At 42.5% G+C, this 20,131-nt stretch overlaps 1 protein-coding gene across 1 annotated transcript in view; it reads left to right on the forward strand.

The window, feature by feature from the left end:
* PHEX (phosphate regulating endopeptidase homolog X-linked) overlaps window positions 1-20,131 on the forward strand; it is a 198,222-nt gene that overhangs the window by 42,236 nt on the left and 135,855 nt on the right. Inside the window, 5 exon segments of the mRNA XM_032619721.1 lie at window positions 245-471; window positions 8,828-8,896; window positions 11,643-11,759; window positions 14,893-14,976; window positions 16,219-16,378. Coding sequence (XP_032475612.1) covers window positions 245-471; window positions 8,828-8,896; window positions 11,643-11,759; window positions 14,893-14,976; window positions 16,219-16,378 — 657 coding nt within the window.

Consider the following 20,131-nt stretch of genomic DNA (forward strand, 5'->3'; position numbering starts at 1 on the left):
TTGGGAATACTGGGCAGGTTCCCTAGTCAGCTCTCCTGGCAAGAACATCAGGTTTAAACAGTCACACTGAAGTATGAGTCATAGGTAGTTCTGTTTCTGTGATTATGCTCAGTCCGCTGCACCTCTCCCGAAAAAGTTAGGTTGGGACCTTACTGGAATTTTCTCTTGAGAAGATACACTTGCTTTCTAGTTCGGTGATCCAGTTTGCATTTCTAACTCTCTCTTCATATTTGCTCCCTTTCAGAAGCGATCGAAAAAGCAGATGCCAAGCCATTGTTACATATCCTGCGGCACTCACCTTTCCGCTGGCCTGTGCTTGAATCTAATATCGGTCCTGAAGGGGTTTGGTCAGAGAGAAAGTTCAGCCTTCTTCAGACACTTGCGACGTTTCGTGGCCAGTACAGCAATTCTGTGTTCATTCGTTTGTATGTGTCCTCTGATGACAAGGTGTCCAACGAACACATCTTGAAGGTATAGTGAGGACTCCTTCATCATGCTTGTTTAGCCCAAGGTTAGCCTTTTTGGGTTGCCTTCTCAAGGAAAGAGACTCATACCACCTTAGTGAAATGATAAGGTTACAAATTCTGTTAAACGTTAGGATCTAGACTATTCCCTACCCACCTCCCACCTCCCCCCACCCAGATTTGCAGATTGTAAATCATGAACACACTTTTTGTCAGCCTTGCAAGAAGCCGGTGAGTGAGTTTCAAGTGATCTGTGATCTGGCTCTCGAATATCTACCCTGAGCATGTGTAGGGCCCCTTAATTCTGGTGGAGAGATGAGCAAAGACTTTCTGAACTCTGCTCTTCCTCTCCCCTCATTCCCCTGACCAAGGAGTGAACATGTGCTATGGTTCATTGTTTTCCTTCACTAACATCTTGTGTACATGCCTAAAATTTCATTGTCAAGTTGTCTTCAATCTCTTGTCCTTCCTTTCAAAAGGTAAGGCAAAACTTGTTCTAAGTGCTTGATTGCATTTTCTGTTGGGAGAGTAAACATCTCTTTCATAAAGGAATGGGCCATGAGGACATACCCTGAGGTGGAGTATTACATTGGTAAAATCAGGAGACTGTCAGAAAACTGCCAACAGTGGAAGATTGATCAGTCAAAGAACTTGGCAAGAATGCAAATAGCACTTTTTAAATTATTTTGTCCTTTGATTCTTTTTTTTTGCTTCTGTGGTTACTTTAGTAATGAAAATTTTGTTGAACCGCTGATTTTTCCCCCCAGTTCTGTTCTTTGTTAAACCAGAAAATATTAATGATATATTGATAATTAAATCATAGAAATATAAATCCTTTAGAGTGTATTATCCTCTCCTGATATAAGTCAACTTTTAAAAATCTATACCCTGGAGTTTATTTTTTGATTTATACCAAGGGGCTGGCAAATTTTTTTTCTGTAAAGGACCAGATAGGAAATATTTTATGCTGTGCGGGCAATATTATCTCTGTCTCAACTACTCAACTCTGCTGTTATACCTGGTAAAGCAGCTGTAGACAATATGTACATAAATGGGTGTGGCTGTATGGCGGGCTGGACTCCAGGCTGTAGTTTGTCCCTCTCTACTTTAGACAATGGCAGTCTCAATAAAAATATCTTTAGTCACTGAAAGAATTCCCATCTCCTCAAGACGAAATTCTTAGTTACAGAGACAGCTGTATATCTGTGCTGGGTGATGGAACAACAACATGACACAGACATATTCTAATGCTTTCAGGATAAGACGTGCTCTTCAACGCTCTACAACCATGGTGATGGTCCAATTGACCTCTGTCCCATGTTGATAGATTACTCACTTAAAACAAACAAACAAACCAGATTTTAAAACTCTCATTCTTAATTTCAGAACTATTATGGTATCCCTTCCAAAAACCTTAAATGGTGTTTTGAAGTAAGTTGGAGACTGTCTTTCAAACTTAAGTTTATGTACTCTATTGCATGATAGATCTTGATTTCCACACAGGTTAATTAATTGCAAATGGTAACCACTTCAGTTTTCACCAATTTCCGGATCTAGTATAAGAACTGAATCCATTTAAACATTTTATTATGGAAAATAATACAAGTAAAAGTAAAAAGAATAGTACTACAAATTCCCGTGTACTCATCAAGCCACCTTCAACAGCCAGCAACTTTTGGCTGTTCTTGTTTCATCTGATACACCTCCTTTTGGAGAGCAGGCTGGAACATTGTGTAGCAAATCCAAGGTATAATATCATTGCGCTGATAAATGCATCAGTGTTTATCTAATGGAAAGGACTATTACAACAACCAAAAAAGTAATTGTAATTCCATAGTTAACATCTAATACCTGGCGAATTTTCAGTTTTCCTGATTGTCTCAAGCATGTCCTTTAAAAAAATTAAACAGTTGGTCTTTGATTCGGGTTCCAAATAAGAATCACATGTGCATTGGGTTGACACATCTATTTTAATTTATAGCATACTAGATTTGACTGATTTCAGGGTAACCTAATAGCTAATGAGAGAAAATTCTTGTTTATAGGAGAATCACAGCTTTAAAAGTACAGGAGAAATAATAGAATTTAAAAGTTAGCATTTTTTAAAATCCCTAATGAAAAAAAGAATTAAGGTAACTATCACCAATAGCTGCTAAAGCTATTAGATGAATGGTTGATGGAGAAATTCAGGATAGAGAGACCAGACTGACATCAGATGAACCCAGATATTAATGGTAGCACTGCTAAAAGTTGGAAAACCAGATTTTGTGTGCCTCCTGATACCATGCAGTGGGAAGCATATGCTATCAATGATGCCAAAAGAAAAGGAAAAAGGGCCCGTGAGCCATGGCCACTGAGCCTGCACGTCCGGAGCCTGTGCTCTGCAACGGGAGAGGCCACAACAGTGAGAGGCCCGCGTACCACACACAAAAAAAACCAACCAAAACCAAACATCTGTGTGTATGTACATAATTGTAAATAAGCACTTGGGCTTCCCTGGTTGCGCAGTGGTTGAGAGTCTGCCTGCTAATGCAGGGGACACGGGTTCGAGCCCTGGTCTGGGAGGACCCCACATGCCGCGGAGCAACTAGGCCCGTGAACCACAACTACTGAGCCTGCGCGTCTGGAGCCTGTGCTCCGCAGCAAGAGAGGCCGCGCACCGCAATGAAGAGTGGCCCCTGCTTTGCCACAACTAGAGAAAGCCCTTGCACAGAAACGAAGACCCAACACAGCAAAAATAAATAATAAACTCCTACCCCCAACATCTTAAAAAAAAAAAAAGAAAGAAAAAAAAATGAACTTGGATCTAATCAAGCCCGTAGTTTTAATACCAGCTTACAGGAAACACGGGGAATAGAGGATCACGGCAATCAATTTTTAACAGCTTGCCTTGCACACTTAATATTCAATTAAACTGATCCTAGAAACACTGAACTGTCAATAACAGAACACTTTCCAAATGTAAGGAGGCACTCATGTGCTTACTACTGGTCTCTTCTGCCAAGGTGGCAGCTTCCTCCAAACTGATGTGTTTGAGCATGGCCTGGCATTTGAGTGCAGTGTGCATTTGCTTCAGTTACGTCCCTGTTTGTACCATTTTATATGAGTGGATATTCACACACCTGAATTAACAAAATAGAGCTATAGTCTTTCTAATCATGACAGAGCTGCTAGAAGTTCAAGCATGTGTCTAGATATTGGTAGGAAAAGCTCTCTTCTGAGATCTGCATAAAACCCAGTGAACCTGATAACAAAAACTAGCGTATCTGTGGCTACCAGTGTTGTAGAATTTGTGGGTGTTGCTTTTGTTAGAAATAGTTAAAACTATAAAAAATCTAACTGAATATTTGAAGCCCCTGAAGTACCTTTTAAGTTTTGTGGAACATAGTTTGAAAACCACTGCCATGGTGGAGAAAAGAGTATGCTTTGGTGTTAAAGAGATTGAGGTTTGAGGTTTGGCTTTGTGACTTACTCACTGAATGTGTGTGCAGATTGTTTCACTTCTCCCAGTTTCATTGTCCCCATGTGGAATGAAGGGTGAATTAGAATTTACTTTTCACTGTTGCTGTGAGATTTTTTTTTTTTTTTTTTGCGGTATGCGGGCCTCTCACTGTTGTGGCCTCTCCCGTTGCGAAGCACAGGCTCCGGACGCGCAGGCTCAGTGGCCATGGCTCACGGGCCCAGCCGCTCCGCGGCATGTGGGATCTTCCCGGACCGGGGCACGAACCCGTGTCCCCTGCATCGGCAGGCGGACTCTCAACCACTGCGCCACCAGGGGAGCCCCGCTGTGAGATTTAAATAGGATGAATTTGGTGATAATTTACAGGATAGATGCTGGTACACAGTAGCACGTGACAAAAGGTACCTTTCTCTTAAAGCATGACTAGGCAACTGGTCAGAACCATGTGGGGAATGTTTGTCTTCAATTTCTGTGCCAAACATGTGTCTCAGATCTCAAGTTCAGATGTGTGAGAAATAGCCATTTTCTTTAGTCAGTCAGTCTCATGTCTGACTCTGAGGTCCCACCCCCACCTTTTAGTTGGAAACTGAACCAGTCTAGGCCCTTCCCCACTTCCCGGCTACTCTATTTCTCAGCCTTCTCCTAGGGTATTGGGAGACCCTCTGATCATCAGTTATGTGTTTCTGAAAAGAAACCTGCCATCCCAGCCCATGTAGCCACTTCAAGTGTTCCTCTCCTCTGCTGGGGCCCTGGGCCTCCCAACTCCCTCTCAAATCCTGCCATTTCTAGGAGCATTGATGAGTCCTTCTGCTCGTGAGAAACTTTGACTTCTTTGGCTGCCTAGATTCTGTTTTTGCTCTGGGAGAACTCTCTCTTACCCCCAAACTCTTCTCCCTCAGTGTATTTAGACTTCCTTTTCCATCACATTCTATTTTCCTCAATGTTCTTGGGTTTTGTAATCCCACAAACCCATGGGGATAAGAAAAATGACTCCTTTGGGAAGGCACAGCTCTGTAGGCATACTACTAGGTGAGCAGGCGGTGCCTTTGGGTGCCTTTCCAATGGGCACATGTATTCCCATGCCAAGAAATGCAGTTTGGCAAGCAGGGGTTGCTCAAACCCACACAGTGGTCCTCTGTAAAGTTCCCCTGTGGCAAGATGGCACAGGATTTGCCACAGACTTAAATGGGAGAAGGGAAATACACAAATACAGGAAACAACAGATTAATGCCTCCCATCATATCTCACTACATGTGTTTCGTTTTTTTTGTGTAAGGAGATACCAAGAATGAGGATTTAAAGGACAATAAAAGACTTTTGAATATATGTGGTCCTGAAAGAGTGTTCGGAAGGCCAGGGTTGTCTCAGTATATCAGTGACTTGAAGTGATCATCACCCAGCGCCTGCATTTGTGTGACTCTTAGCAAAATCCGTAAGGATGATAAGGAGAGACTGTCTTGGAAATGAAGTTGTTGCTAGCTTTTTTGTCCTTTTCCTGCGTCATACTGTGTGAGATGTTTCTTTTTGTATTACTGTTTTGTTTCCTAACCTGTGGTGTATTGCAGTCAGAGAAAAAATTCGTATTTCTGTTCAATGTGTTAGAGTTCCTAAATATATATTATACTTTCTACTTGCAATATTAAGATCACTTATAAATGCAAGGATTGAAAAACCTCAGACAACATAGTGTCCTAATATTGGCCTCTTGAGAAAGTCTTTTGCCTCAAGAGTTTATCTGGTTCTGATGAGATTTAGTTGACTAACCTTATTCAATCTGTTTGGTGTATTTAAGATGTTCCCTAGAAACTGTAGCAATCTGAAAGTTTAAAACAGGTCCGGTAACTTCACTTGAATCATCTAAACTTTTACAATAAGTGGATTTAACTTCATTTCATCAGAGGGAAGCTTTGGCTTTCTTGATATTGTCTACACAGTTTCCTTTCCTTTGAGACTGAAGCTCAAAAAATTCTCCAAGTGGTCTAAATCTAGTTGAAACCCAAATCATCTTAATCATAATATTATGTTTCATGTTCCTGGCTTACTTAATTTTTGGAAGAAATGGTGGTATATTGGGAATTGGAATAGGATGAAGCCAGGCTGGCTTGTGATTTGGTTGTTTAGGGCCAATTAGTGAAGAAGATTGAACACAGTAATTTGAGGTTTTTAGCAATACACCCAGGCAAGATGGATGTTATGAAAACATCTTTTTCCCCCAACTTACTTAACTTTTTAAATGTGTGAATAAGATTTAAGGTCGAAAATCTGCTGTTGCATTCAGTTTTATTCAGTTTTTGGGCAGTTGCTGATACTCAAGAAAACAGAAAGAACAACTATAGAGAACCATAGAGAAGAACCATGGAGAAGGTTCCATAGAGAACCATAGAGAAGGTTCTGGAACTTAAACATTTTTTATTTAAAAATTTATATACAGTTAAGTTCACTATTTTTTAAATTCACTTTTTGTGAAGCACAAGTCTGTAAGTTTTTACAAATGCATGGAGTCATGTAATCACCACCATAGGAAAGAGAATAGTCCCATCGCTCCCTCAAAATTTACCTCGTGTTGCCCCTTTGTAGTCATCCACTCTCCCCATCCCCAAGCCCTGTTCTCCATCCCTACAGTTTTGCCTCTTTTGGAATGTGATTAAAATTTGCCCATGCTGTTGCATGTATCAGTAGTTCATTCCTTTTTATGAGTGAGTAGTAGTCCATTGTGTATCACAGTTTATCCATTTGCCAGTTGAAGAACATTTGGGTTGTTTCTAGTTTGGGGCAATAATGAATAAAGTTACATGCAGGTTTTTGCATGAGCATAAGTTGCATTTCTCTTGGGTAAATAGCTAGGAAGTGAGATTGCTGGGTCACATGTAGGTGTATGTTCAATTTTACAAGAAACCGTCAAACCAATTTCCAAAGTGGCTCTGTCATGTTGCATTCCCAACAACAGTGTGTGAATGATCTAGTTTTTCTACATCCTCACCAGCACTTGGCATTATAAGTTTTTTTTGTTGTTTTTTTTGCCATCCTAGTACATGTATAGTGGTGTTCCATTGTGGGTTTAGTTTACATTTTGCTAATGACTAGTGATGTTCAGCATCTTTTCATTAATTTATTTTCCATTTGAATATTTTTTTTGGTGAAGTGTTTGTTCAGATCTTTTGTCCAGTTTTAAATTGAGTTGTTTGTTTTCTTATTGAGTTGTGAGGACTCTTTATATATGCTGGATACAAGTCCTTTGTCATATATGTGATTTTCAAATTTTTCTCCCTGTCTGTAGCTTGTCTTTTTCATTCTCTTAACAATGTCTTTCACAGAGCAAAAATAGTTAATGATGATGAAGTCCAATTTATTTTTTCTTTTATGGATCTGCTTTTGGTGTCTAAGAACTCTTTTTCTAACCCCAGGTCAAAGATTTTCCCCTGTTTTCTCCTAGAAGTTTTATAGTGTTAGTTTTTACATGTAGGTCTATAATCCATTTTGAATTAATTTTTGTACAAGTTGTGAGGTGTGGGTTGAGATTCATTTTTTTTTGGCAGATGGATGTCTGATTGTTGTAGCTCATTTTCTGAAAAGACTGTATTCTTCCCTTTGATCGCTTTTAAGGTGCTGAAAGTTTTTTTTTTTTTTAATTTTTAAAAATATTTATTGGGCTTCCCTGGTGGCGCAGTGGTTGAGAGCCCGCCTGCCAATACAGGGGACGTGGGTTCGTGCCCTGGTCCGGGAAGATCCCACATGCCACGGAGTGGCTGGGCCCGTGAGCCATGGCCGCTGAGCCTGCGCGTCCGGAGCCTGTGCTCCACAACGGCAGAGGCCGCAACAGTGAGAGGCCCATGTACTGAAAAAAAAAAAAAAAAAAAAAAAAAAATATTTATTTTCTTTAATTTTTTGGCTGTATCAGGTCTTAGTTGTGGCACACAGGATCTTTGTTGCGGCATGCGGGATCTTTTGTTGTGGTGAGGGCTTCTCTTGTTGTGGCATGTGGGTTTTCTCTCTCTAGTTGTGGCGCTCAGGCTCCAGGGCACTTGGGCTCTGTAGTTTGCAGCACGCGGGCTCTCTCGTTGAGGCGTGCGAACTCAGTAGTTGTGGCGCATGGGCTTAGCTGCCCCGCAGCATGTGGGATCTTAGTCCCCTGACCAGGGATCAAACCCACGTCCCCTGCATTGGAAGGAGAATTCTTTACCACTGGACCACCAGCAAAGTCCCAGTGCTGCAAGTTTTAATTCAAGAAATTATGCTATACTTTTCTATAATAATAATTCTAGATATTTAGTTGTCTGATTATTGTTTGTATTTTTATCACCTATCTTAAACTTTCCAGAGAGGGTTCTAAAGTTTGCAAAGATTTCTCAAAACAAAATTATTATTGATTCCTTTCCCCCCCAAAATGGTGCAATACAGTATTTTAGGGAGAGGGGGGTGAACAGTCTGGTTAATCAGCTTGACGTGGATTGGCATTTTGCAAAATACTGCAGTGAGAAGAATAGTGGATCTGGTGGTGGAAGACAATGATTCTCCTCTGAGCTCTGCCCAACTGTGTTACCTTGGGGAAGTCACATGACTTCTTTGGATTTCGTTTCTCCACCCACCAAATAAGGGGGAAAGTCAGATAATCTCTAAGACCTATTCCAACTCAAATATTATAGCTTTGATGCTATTCAGTATTGTTAGAAACTCAAAAGGGTTACAAACCATGAATCAGGGGAGGAGGGGCAGGTCTCTGATACTTTATAACAGTCATTGCTGAAGTGCCTACTTGCATGTAGCTCTGATTGCATTGAATTGTTTTTGTAACGGTAACACATGCTCTAAATATGGCTGGTATGCAGATCTCATGACTCTTGTTAATAACATGGTACCTAAGAATTTACAGTGCAAGCAGATGCTTTGTTTTTTGTTTCAACAGCTGGACCAAGCAGCGCTCTCCCTAGCCGTGAGGGAAGACTACCTTGATAATAGCACAGAAGCCAAGTCTGTAAGTTTTACTCATTCAACTCTGTATCTTGTCAGGCATTTTTGGGTTCATAAATTGTTCTCACATTCCCAACTCTTTACTAGAATTGAGCAGTGTGGGTGTTTGATGACCATATTCCCAATGTAGGAAGCAAAGGCCTTTCATTTCGGCAGATAAATGACACTCCCTGTTTTCTGGAAGTCTGAAAATGAAGGCTGTATGAGCCCCTGTGCTCAGTGCCCTCATGATCAAGCTGGGAAGACAGCACACCCAAGTTGAGTAACCAAAGAATGAGCTTGCAGCCATGCCTCAGAAGTGCAGAGAGCTCACAGTATATTGCAGCAGCATGGGCATGGACACCCGGTCGACCAGTGGTTCCCAAATTGTACTGCTAAGAACCACCTGGGAAGCTTCTATTAAATGTCCATTCTTGGGCCTCAGCAATGGAAAGTCCGATTTAGTAGACTTGAAGTGAGGCCCAGGAATCTTTTTTTAACTGGTGCCCCAGGTTAATTTAAGGTTAATGAGAACTAGATGGGATCAATCTGGTCTGACTTCTTGGGTTGGCTTGGAGACCTAGGAGTTTCCTGGAGGTTGGATTAGAGCTGGTTCATTCCTAATACTTTCAATTCATTTTGGAACCTCTGTTGAGCTTCCAAAGGAGCCTCAGACCCAGGGGAACCTTGACCAGGGAGTGCTCGGGTTTCTGGCCTAGCCTGAGAAGGCAGGAACTTCGACAGGGAAGTGCTGGCTCACAGTGGAAGTCCCTGCTCCTTTGCTGATAGGAAAGCCTATATCTAGGAGGCTCTGGGGGGCAGGAAGCTAGCCGAGATCCTAGGCACCTTTCTGGCTGAGGACACTCATGGAAGAAGGTTGGCGAGTTTTCCTTCTTGAAAGTGGACAGAATGAACTTTTGCCAATCTGGGGAACCTCTGTTTCTGCTGGGGTCACCACCCTACAAGCAGCCGTGCTTGAAATCTTGTCCCTGTCCTGTAACCAATCAGTCCTGTAGACTCTGCCTTCAAAGTATCTCTTCCACCTAGTCCCTCCTTTCTGTCCTTACTGCCCTAGGGCAGACCCCTGTTAAGTCTCCTTTTAGCTGTTCCCTCCTCCCCTCATTCCATTGCCTCCTTAGCACCACCACTTGACAAGTTCTCTTCTCAAAGTACAGCTCACAGAGTGCTTTTGCTCACAAGCTAGACTCTAAATTCCGCAGAGGGAGGGAGTTCAAGGCCTCTTCATGGCCTGGTCCCAAACCACCTTTGCTGTCTCACCTATTTTTTTTTTTTTTGTGGTATGCGGGCCTCTCACTGTTGTGGCCTCTCCCGTTGCGGAGCACAGGCTCTGGACGCGCAGGCTCAGTGGCCATGGCTCACGGGCCCAGCCGCTCCGCGGCATGTGGGATCTTCCCTGACCGGGGCACGAACCCGTGTCCCCTGCACTGGCAGGTGGACTCTCAACCACTGCGCCACCAGGGAAGCCCTGTCTCACCTATTTTTATTCTTCCCCCAGCAAAGCAGCTTGCACACCTCACAGGAGGACTCCTCAGCGCTTCTGAACCAGTCTCCTTTAACTGCTATGTCCCCGGTTTCTTGAGGCTGGAATTTTCCAGTTCTTGAGTTTCTAAGCACTTAGCAGCTTTATTAAGGACCTCATTTTGGTCTTGCTAGTGTTACAGTTAGTAATGATGTGTTTATCTCCCTCACAGGGTCACACTGAGAACCAGACTCAAGTATTATTTAAATTTTCGTCTGTACCTCCCATGTGCACAGAAGGCCTAGCAAGATATCGTGCATATGTATTGATTGAATAAATATTTTTGGAATTGAACTGGGATTTGCAAAACATTTCTAACTAAGACTATTTGTGAATCTTGCTTACTGATTCAACAAATAATTATTAAGGGCCTGCTGTATGCTAAGCACCATGCAGGTCTCGAGGTCATAAACATCATTTTGCTATGCAAAATCAAGGTTACATTAGGAAATCTTATTCCCATAGCATAACTATGAAGCAGTTTAATACCCAGTGTATTGAGTTCTCACAAATATATCTGGAAGGAGAGGTGACCCCCCAACAAGATTCCTTAGTTCCCACAAAGTAAGCTCCCCCTCTCCAATAGTATGTGAATAGCCTGAAAATGGGTTTATGAACATGCAGGGAGGAAATTCTATATTTGCTAGGTTTCTTTTCATCATGCTTCTCTTCTTTCCCTTCTTTCTTCCCTGGGCTAGTGAGGAGAACTCTGTAAAAACCGTTCAAAACTGAAAAGACATAGGGCTTCGGTCACTGGTCTTTTGTTTTCAGTGTGGAGGTGGGTAAATTGAGCTGGAAGAGAATAAATCACAGTTCTCATTAGTCTTCATGGATCATGCCTCCTGCTTTTAGCGACAGTTCTTTCCCATTATTTTATTAAAGTGTCACTTGCCTGGAAAGAGGAGTCTGACCTTTAACTTTCTGTTCTGGGCTCATTTGTAGATGTTTCTTGTATCCATAATATCGCTAGTTGCCAGCAAACTAATTCTCTTGATCCTTGGTGGCCAGACATTTCTGTCTCATGGAAACAGTACCCAAGTAGCCATCATTCTTCTTTGTCCCAAGGTGGTAGGTGGGTGGTTGGTATTGCACGATGCCTGTACCATACTTCGAGTACAGAGTGAAAATGAAGGGCATTTATTTCCACTTGCTGTTTCTGCTCTTCCGTGTCCTTGAAATATACTTCCTAATAGGCTGATGTCATGGTCACTTGCTTCTTTATCTCTTACAGTATCGGGACGCCCTTTACAAGTTCATGGTGGATACTGCCGTGCTTTTGGGAGCTAATAGCTCCCGAGCAGAGCATGACATGAAGTCGGTGCTTAGGTTGGAGATTAAGATAGCTGAGGTAAATCTTAATCTAAAATCTGTTTTTTTTCTTTTTATTTTAAAGGCAATATATCTTGAATGAAAATATATTTTAAAAAATCATTCTGTGGCATTGTTCTTTGGGTTCAAGGTAGAACCTATAGCATCCCCCTCTGGGAAGTAACAGGAAGAAAAACCGTGACAGAAAGAAGAGCTCTTCATTCCTTCTACCTCTCTGCTTGAAGCCCATTCAGTGTCCACATGCTGCTCAGCTGTGGCCAAAGAATAGCAGCAGGGAGAGGCTCTATGTTTTCCTAGAGGAACTCCTGTTTGGTCTCAACTGAAGAATATATATTTGATAAATCGTTATTGATTTGGCTTGAGTGGAACGTTATTTTTAGTCTAGTCTACTCTTTACACCATTCCTACTCAGAAGTCAATCTGATCTAAGATAGGGGCTTTGGGAAGTCTATGCACCCATACTGGACACATAATTTGATGTAGAAAGTGTATAGGGCAGGCTGGTAAGCATTTATTAGCTTCCTTTCTAGTGCTACTTTGTACCTACCCCTGGTTTTCATTCTTTTCTTGCCCCACTCTAATGAATGTCATTGTGTCATATGCTGTGTTCTATGTAAGTCACCTTTTAAATTTTTTCAGGCTCATGGTGGAGGCAAAAAGGTACAAGAACAAACTTGAGGGAGAATAATCAGAAATCCTAAATGGTTAGCTTTGTTCAAAGAATAACTTTTCTAGAAGAACAAAGAATAAAATCTCTATACATTCCCAGGACCGGAGGGAACAAATATGGTGAAATTTGCTTGTGGAGATACACTGTAGTGAAAAAAATGATACTTTTGTCAAGAAGTGGTTGCATATAGGTTGGTAGTCTTCTATAACAGAAGTTGGTAAAAATCCTGAAGTGCATGGGAGTCCAAGTGTTGCTTGGTTTTGTGTTTGGCAAGGTGCGGTGGGGTGTTGAAGTGAGGAGTAGGCTGATAGGGTCAGGAGGAATTGGCCTCTTGGCTGCCGTGGTGTACTTGTGTATCTTCCTGTAGACCCCTAGTTGCAGAGCAAAAAGTTCATCCCTGCATGTCACCTTTGAAGAGTGCAAAGACTGCTGCAGATGTTCTGGAGTCAAAGACTATGCCTGTGAACCAGTCTAGAGGCCATCTGGATTCCCTTCCCAGGCAAATAGGAGACCCAGCAATCTAATTTGGACCGAAGCTCTGATACAGCGGGAAAGGCCTTGCCTTGAGCCAGGGATCTGGACCAAAAAGGGAACTAAAAACAGCTGGGCTGAGGCAAGACTGGGAATTATCAAGAGGTTAAATGACGTGACAAATCCATGGGGTGGGAGAGTAGCTGGCAGAGAGCTGAAAACAGCTCTGAGGTCAAAGGGCTGCAGCCTGGGCCTGCAAGGCTGAGTAGAGGGAGGAGGAGTGTGAACATTCTCTGAGGCAATGATTTATTAATAAATAGAGCCAGGAGAGTGCTTGTGAGTTATAGGAAGTCTCTCCTGTGGAGGGTGAGGAGAGAGAAGCTGAGGACACCGAAGCATTTAGAAAAGAGGGGTAGATATCTGCCACTCAGCCTTCTGTGATTTTGTCTTGACAAATCCATGGTGTGTGGGTTTTTGGCCAGCCGGTAATGCTTATATATGTCTCTTACATCTCAGGTCACTAGGGACCTTCAAATATTAGTGGGGCATGTCATCCTAGGGAAACTTCTAAAGCTGGGGAGACAGGACAACGTAGTCAAGCCCCCCCGCCAAAACAAAAAGTTCTTGTAAACACAGCCATGGAAGTGTGCATTCAGCCATTCCCAGCTAGGGATGTGTGCATAAGGGGAGGTCTTGTTGATGGTGTGGCCCTTGGGATAAGAGCCAAGTGGAGTTTGTTTTGCTTTTTGTTTTTTTAAAATTTATTTATTTTTGGCGGTGTTGGGTCTTCGTTGCTGCACGCAGGCTTTCTCTAGTTGAGGCGAGCGGGGACTTCTCTTCGTTGTGCGTGGGCTTCTCATTGCGGTGGCTTCTCTTGTTGCAGAGGATGCAACATACGGGCTTCAGTAGTTGTGGCTCGCGGGCTCAGTAGTTGTGGCTTACAGGCTTAGTTGCTCCGTGGCATGTGGGATCTTCCCGGACCAGGGCTCGAACCCGTGTCCCCTGCATTGGCATTCTTAACCAGTGCGCCACTGGGGAAGCCCCCAAATGGAGTTTAATTGGAAAGACTTGAAAAAGAAAACGAATCATAGGCAAAGTGTTGAATTACGGTTCAGACCATGAGGGTGGTGTTGATGGATGGGGGTGCAAGGGTAGGAGAGTCCTGTGTGAGTTGGAAGGTGGCAAGTTTAATGCGAGGGAATCAGATGATGGATGGTCTTAAGGCGAAATCATGATGTGCTCAGGGGCACGGGGAGCTACTGCCTGTCCACGGGAGTGATTAAGGTGGCCCTTGAGGAGATGATTGTTGTTGCTCTTCTCAGACTAAACGTGGCAGAGGCTAGAAGCTTAGATTTGGTGTTGCCAAAATGGCCAAGAGCATAAGTATTGGGAATGGAGGAGTGTGAAGAGTCAGGGCTGTAGATGCAGACTTGGCAATATGTCTGGGTGGTAACTGAACCCCTACCCCTAGCACTGGGGCCAGGGGAATCTCAAGGCCAGAGAAACCAGAGGGAAGAGGGGAAGTGAGGGAATGAGCTGTTGACAGAATGGTCACAGGTGGCAGTGGTGTCCAGATAGTCTAGTGCTCTTCAGTGAGAATGTTCCCCTAGGGATGAAGGGGTGGCCTGTAGTCCATGAACTATGGAGGTCATTACCTGGACACCACAGGTGAAGGTGGGATGTTTGTCTCAATTGCTCAACCTTAGTTTGGCTGTCAAGCCCGAGCCAGTAACAGGTTTTGTCCATCCGTGTTATAGGGATGGGAGGGATTCGAGTAGTTATTTTTGTACCGAGGACAGTGTTTCACACTGAGCAGGACAGCAAAGTTTCTTTTTATTTTCTTAATCCTGCCTGAAGTGATATCTTTTTTTCTTCTCTCCCAGGTTCGGCACCACACCAAAATCTTGAAAAAGTTTATGATACTATGCAGATGTTTTGGCACATGTAGAAAGTAGTCATGCAGTAAGAAATGGGTCATTTGAAAAAAATAACCAAAGTCTCTTTCCAACAGATAATGATTCCACATGAAAACCGAACCAGTGAGGCCATGTACAACAAAATGAACATTTCCCAACTGAGTGCTATGATTCCCCAGGTTGGTGAAAATGACCCAGGAAATTGTATCTTAACTGGTCATTTGACAAGCGATTCTGTTTCACCTGTGTGTAAAATTTTGCCTCGTAAAACCTACCATTGGTCGTCTTGCTCGTCATCATCTTTGTCAGTCATCACATAAAATATCCCTTGTCTGTGCATCGGGATGCTTTCTGCCATAGGGAATAGAAAACTTTTCCAAGAGTGGCTTAAAAGCTTCAAGCCTGTTCTCTTACATGACAGAAGTCTAGACATAGGTGGCTGTTGGTGTTGGCTTAGCTGTTGCACAATGTCATCAAAGATCCAAGTTCTTTCTTTCTGCTCCACTCTTCTCAGTGTGTTGGCTTTTTGACTTCACGTTTGATGACTCAAGGTTGTAAGGTGGCTGCCACAGCTGCATATGTCACATCTGCCTTCAGGGCAGGAAGAAGGTGGAAGCACCAGTATGGGCCATGTGTAACTCTTCTACCAGGAAAAACCAAAGCCTTTCCAGGTGTCTTCCCTTTATTTCTTATCAAGTAGGATTGGGGCACATGGCCATCCCTACCTACAGGCTAGGCTGGGCAAGTGAGTGACTGGTTTTCCTTTTCAATAGTGGAGGCAGGCAAGGGAGGAAAAGAAGGGAAGACTGGGGATGACTTTTGGGGTAGCCAGGTAAGAACGTCAAGATAGTGATGCTGTGAAGAGGGGACACATGTTACTTTTTGTTGCTGCTTGTTTCCCTCTGTGTAAGAAAGGCTATGCCAGAGGGAAGAGCAGAAATGTAATGGGGCATCTCTCTCGGTGTGGACAGGAGAGTGAATGAGTAGGGAGTGGGGGAGAGTGCAGGGAGAAGGGAGGTGAGGGCTAGCGCAGGAGGGAGGGAGAGTGCAAGAAGGAAGGAGGGAGAGCCCAGGAGAGAAGGGAGAGGAAGGAAGAGGGAGGGGGAGAGTGGAGGAGGCAGGGGGAGTGCTGGAGAGGCCAGGGGAGCGCGTGTGCGCATTACTGGGGGAGTGTGTGCACGCACGTGTGGTGCATACACAGACGGTACAGAGCACACATTCCATTTACCATTCAGGCAGTAGGTCTGGTCTGGGTGGCAGTGATCAGGAATTTATTTTCTAGATTTGAGCAGTTGAACGTTTAATTATTTGGTCTGAAGTCACAAGCAATGGAATACATTCAACTGACTCTATTTGCCTTTCTCCTTGATTCTTGCCCCCCAGAGGTTGTCTCACTATGTTGTTTTTCTCTCTCTCCTCAGTTTGACTGGCTGGGCTTCATCAGGAAGGTCATCGATGTCAGACTCTACCCCGAACTGAAAGACATCGGCCCCTCAGAGAATGTGGTGGTCCGTGTCCCTCAGTACTTTAAGGATTTGTTTAGGATATTAGGCTCTGAGAGGAAGAAGTAAGAGCTTTTTTGTGCATTTTACTGTGACTTTTATTTTTCCTTTTAAATTATAAGGTCTTCCCTCTCATGTCCTTTGAAAACTGTTTTTAAAGAAAGTTACATCAAAAGAGTCTTAGGGAAGGTCATGGTGCCCTTTGTGACAAATGGGCCGAAACCATCATCTGGTGTAATTTATTTGCTATGATGACAACAAATACGCAGTGTTTTTGCCCCTTATTTCTGGTCTTTCTCCATATTTTCTCTCTGAAAGCCTAAATTGTTTATTAGTTTTGGGAACTTGTCATATAATGATGTTATTTTCTGAGCTTTCTATATGAACATCTTTGTTTTTCCCCAGTTCATTCTCGGTCTTTTGCTGTTTTTTTCTGGTTTCTTTTAAGCCAATAAGTCACTTTGTGGCAATAAACCAAAGTACCAGTATTGAAAAGGCATAAGATCACTCTGAGAACTGTAGAAAAATTGGACTGATGAAACAACTTCAGGAACTGTCAAGTTTTTCTTAAAGAATGTTTTAGAATTTGTTGCTTTGTTCCTTTAGCACTACAAAACAAGGGAATGCTAAAAATGTCCAGGAAAGAGAATTTTTTTTATTGAAGTATAGTTGATTTACAATGTTGTGTTAATTACTACTGTACAGCAAAGTGGTTCAGTTATACATATATATATATATATATATATACACATTATTTTTTTAATATTCTTTCCCATTATGGTTTATCACAGGATATTGAATATAGTTCTCTGTGCTGTACGGTAGGCCCTTGTTGTTTATGCGTTCCATATATAAAAGCTCACATCTGCTGACCCCAACCTCCCCCTCCAGCCCTCCCCCAACCTCCTCCCCCTTGGCAACCACCAGTCATGAGTCTGTTTCATAGATGGGTTCACTTGTGTCATATTTTAGATCAGGAAAGAGAATTTTACATCCTCATGAAGCCATTCACATTTGACTACAGAAAATGAAGCGCAGGAAGGTCAAATAGTTGACAAAGACAGCTTAATAGGCTAATTGCCGGGCCATAATTAAAAATCATACTTTATTTTATTTTATTTATTTATTTTTTAAACATCTTTATTGGGGTATAATTGCTTTACAATGGTGTGTTAGTTTCCGCTTCATAACAAAGTGAATCAGCCATACATATACATATGTTCCCATATGTCTTCCCTCTTGCGTCTCCCTCCCTCCCACTCTCCCCATCCCACCCCTCCAGGCTGTCACAAAGCACCGAGCTAATATCCCTGTGCCTTGCGGCTGCTTCCCCCGAGCTATCTACCTTACTACGTTTGTTAGTGTGTATATGTCCATGACTCTCTCTCGCCCTGTCAAAACTCACCCTTCCCCCTCCCCATATCCTCAAGTCCGTTCTCCAGTAGGTCTGCGTCTTTATTCCTGTCTTACCCCTAGGTTCTTCATGACATTTTTTTCCCTTAAATTCCATATATATGTGTTAGCATACGGTATTTGTCTTTTTCTTTCTGACTTACTTCACTCTGTATGACAGACTCTAGGTCTATCCATCTCATTACAAATAGCTCAATTTCATTTCTTTTGAAGGCTGAGTAATATTCCATTGTGTATATGTGCTACATCTTCTTTATCCATTCATCCGATGATGGGCGCTTAGGTTGTTTCCATCTCCGGGCTATTGTAAATAGAGCTGCCATGAACATTTTGGTACATGACTCTTTTTGAATTTTGGTTTTCTCAGGGTATATGCCCAGTAGTGGGATTGCTGGGTCATATGGTAATTCTATTTGTAGTTTTTTAAGGAACCTCCATACTCATACTTTCTTATTTGGACTTAGACAAGGCTATGTTACCAGGAGTTGTGTTGGAAAAAAGGCACCTGCCAAAGTCCTAGGAATAAAATTTAGCATCCATCCCCACCTACGAAAACACTTAGACACTTTTGAAGAGCTGTTCATTTTAAGATGCTGTTTTCTTATGATAAAAACAATATGTGTTCATTGAAGAAGGCATACAAAAAAGTAAACATGCAGAAAAGGGAGAGTAGAAATAATAAATTCACTTCAGATTCTTTGTGAGGTAGAGCCTTGCTATTCCAAGTGTGGTCTGTGGACCAGTAATGCCAGCAGCATCACCTTGGGCCCTTGGTAAAAATACAGATTCCAAGGGCCCTCCTCCTTAGAGGCTGATGCAGTAGATCTGGGGTGAGGCCCAGAAGTCTGTATTTTAACAAGCATCCCAGGAATCTTACGATTAGTTTTTTGGGAGACTCACTGCTTTAGAAAACTTTTTCATATGTACTTCCTAGCTCCGTAATACTATAAAATATGACCCAAATGATTTTGTACTTCTATGCCATTGAGTTACTCAGCACATTTTCAATGGTGGAGGTAATTTCTGTTGAAAGATGGAGTTTGCCATGCTGTATGTGCATCCTTCAGCACCTAGTGAGTTGGTTTCTTCTAGTGTCTGTGTTATCTTCAGTTGTAAATTAGTAGGTACTTTCGGAAATTGTATTAATTTTACTTCCACAAAAGCATAATTTACAACCAGGGGATAGATTGGGCCTTGGTTTACTGTATTAGATAATCTCTTTGGTGGTGATTACACTTTAGAATTGCAGGACCTGTCATGACAAAGGGCCCAAGAAAGACCATGATTGGAGGAAGACATTAATCTGGTTCTTGACAAAATGATAACTTAGACAGATGTAAACATAGTGAACTATAGTGTAAGAAAATATAGATAGAAAAGTGAACTGCAGACATTATGTACATAACATAAATGACCTGCAGATATTATGAAGCTTCAGTTTTAAATAGACAAAAAACAAACCTCTGTCACATAGTTTACTCTTCAGCAACCAATTCCTCAAAAACAACTTGTATTCTGTGTATGTTTATGAGATTTCAAAACACTATATGCTTCTTGAGAATTTTGATAGCACTTTATTTGCATGGCACAGTAAGGTTTTTAGGCTGCTAATCATCTTTGCTCCTCACTTGTGTTGTGGCACAAGAGTGGTCAAGGAAACGTGCCCTTGGGATCCCATTAGTCAGGACACACCAATCGCTGTGATAAGCACCTCTAAACTCTTATTGGCTTGTACAATGCAAATGTACTCTGTGCTCCTGGAATGTCCAACATGGGTGTCCCTGTAAGGCAGCTTTCCTCCAAGTAGGGACTTGGGAACCCAGGCTCCTTCCATCTTGTGGTTCTGCCTTCCTCTGGCTTTTTGGAATCCTCTCCATTCAGCCAGTGGATGGGGAAAGAGAGTGGAGGATTGCACAAGAGGTTTTGTGGGAAGGCCTAGAAGTGGAATGTGTCACTTCAAGCCGTAGTCCATTGACCGGAACTCAGCCACATGACCCATTTAACTGCAAGAGAAGCTGGGAAATATAGTCTAGCTTTGTGCCCAGGAGCAAAATATCAAAGAACTTACCTAATTTTCTGGTTTGCTCCTCTCCCTCACCTCCACGACTCAGTGAGCATCTGATGGTGGGCACTCCTGTAATTGCTTTTGTAACTTCAAGGCCTAGCATGGTACTTCTCACATAGAAGATACTTCCTAAAAATTTCTAAAAGTTAACCAGATGGCCCAATGCCCACTGTGCAGGAGGTGACATAGGAGCAGAACCCCAAAGGATAAGGAGGAATTTTCCAGGTAGGGAAGAGTAGAAAAGGGGGATGTTGAGCATGTTGGGTGATGGAACTAGCATTAACTTGGATGTTGGCTTCGAGGCAACAGTTTCTGGACTTCCCTGGCGGTCCAGTGGTTAAAACTCCACACGTC

Source organism: Phocoena sinus, chromosome X, assembly GCF_008692025.1.
Source record: "Phocoena sinus isolate mPhoSin1 chromosome X, mPhoSin1.pri, whole genome shotgun sequence".
In the NCBI taxonomy this organism is placed as follows: domain Eukaryota; kingdom Metazoa; phylum Chordata; class Mammalia; order Artiodactyla; family Phocoenidae; genus Phocoena; species Phocoena sinus.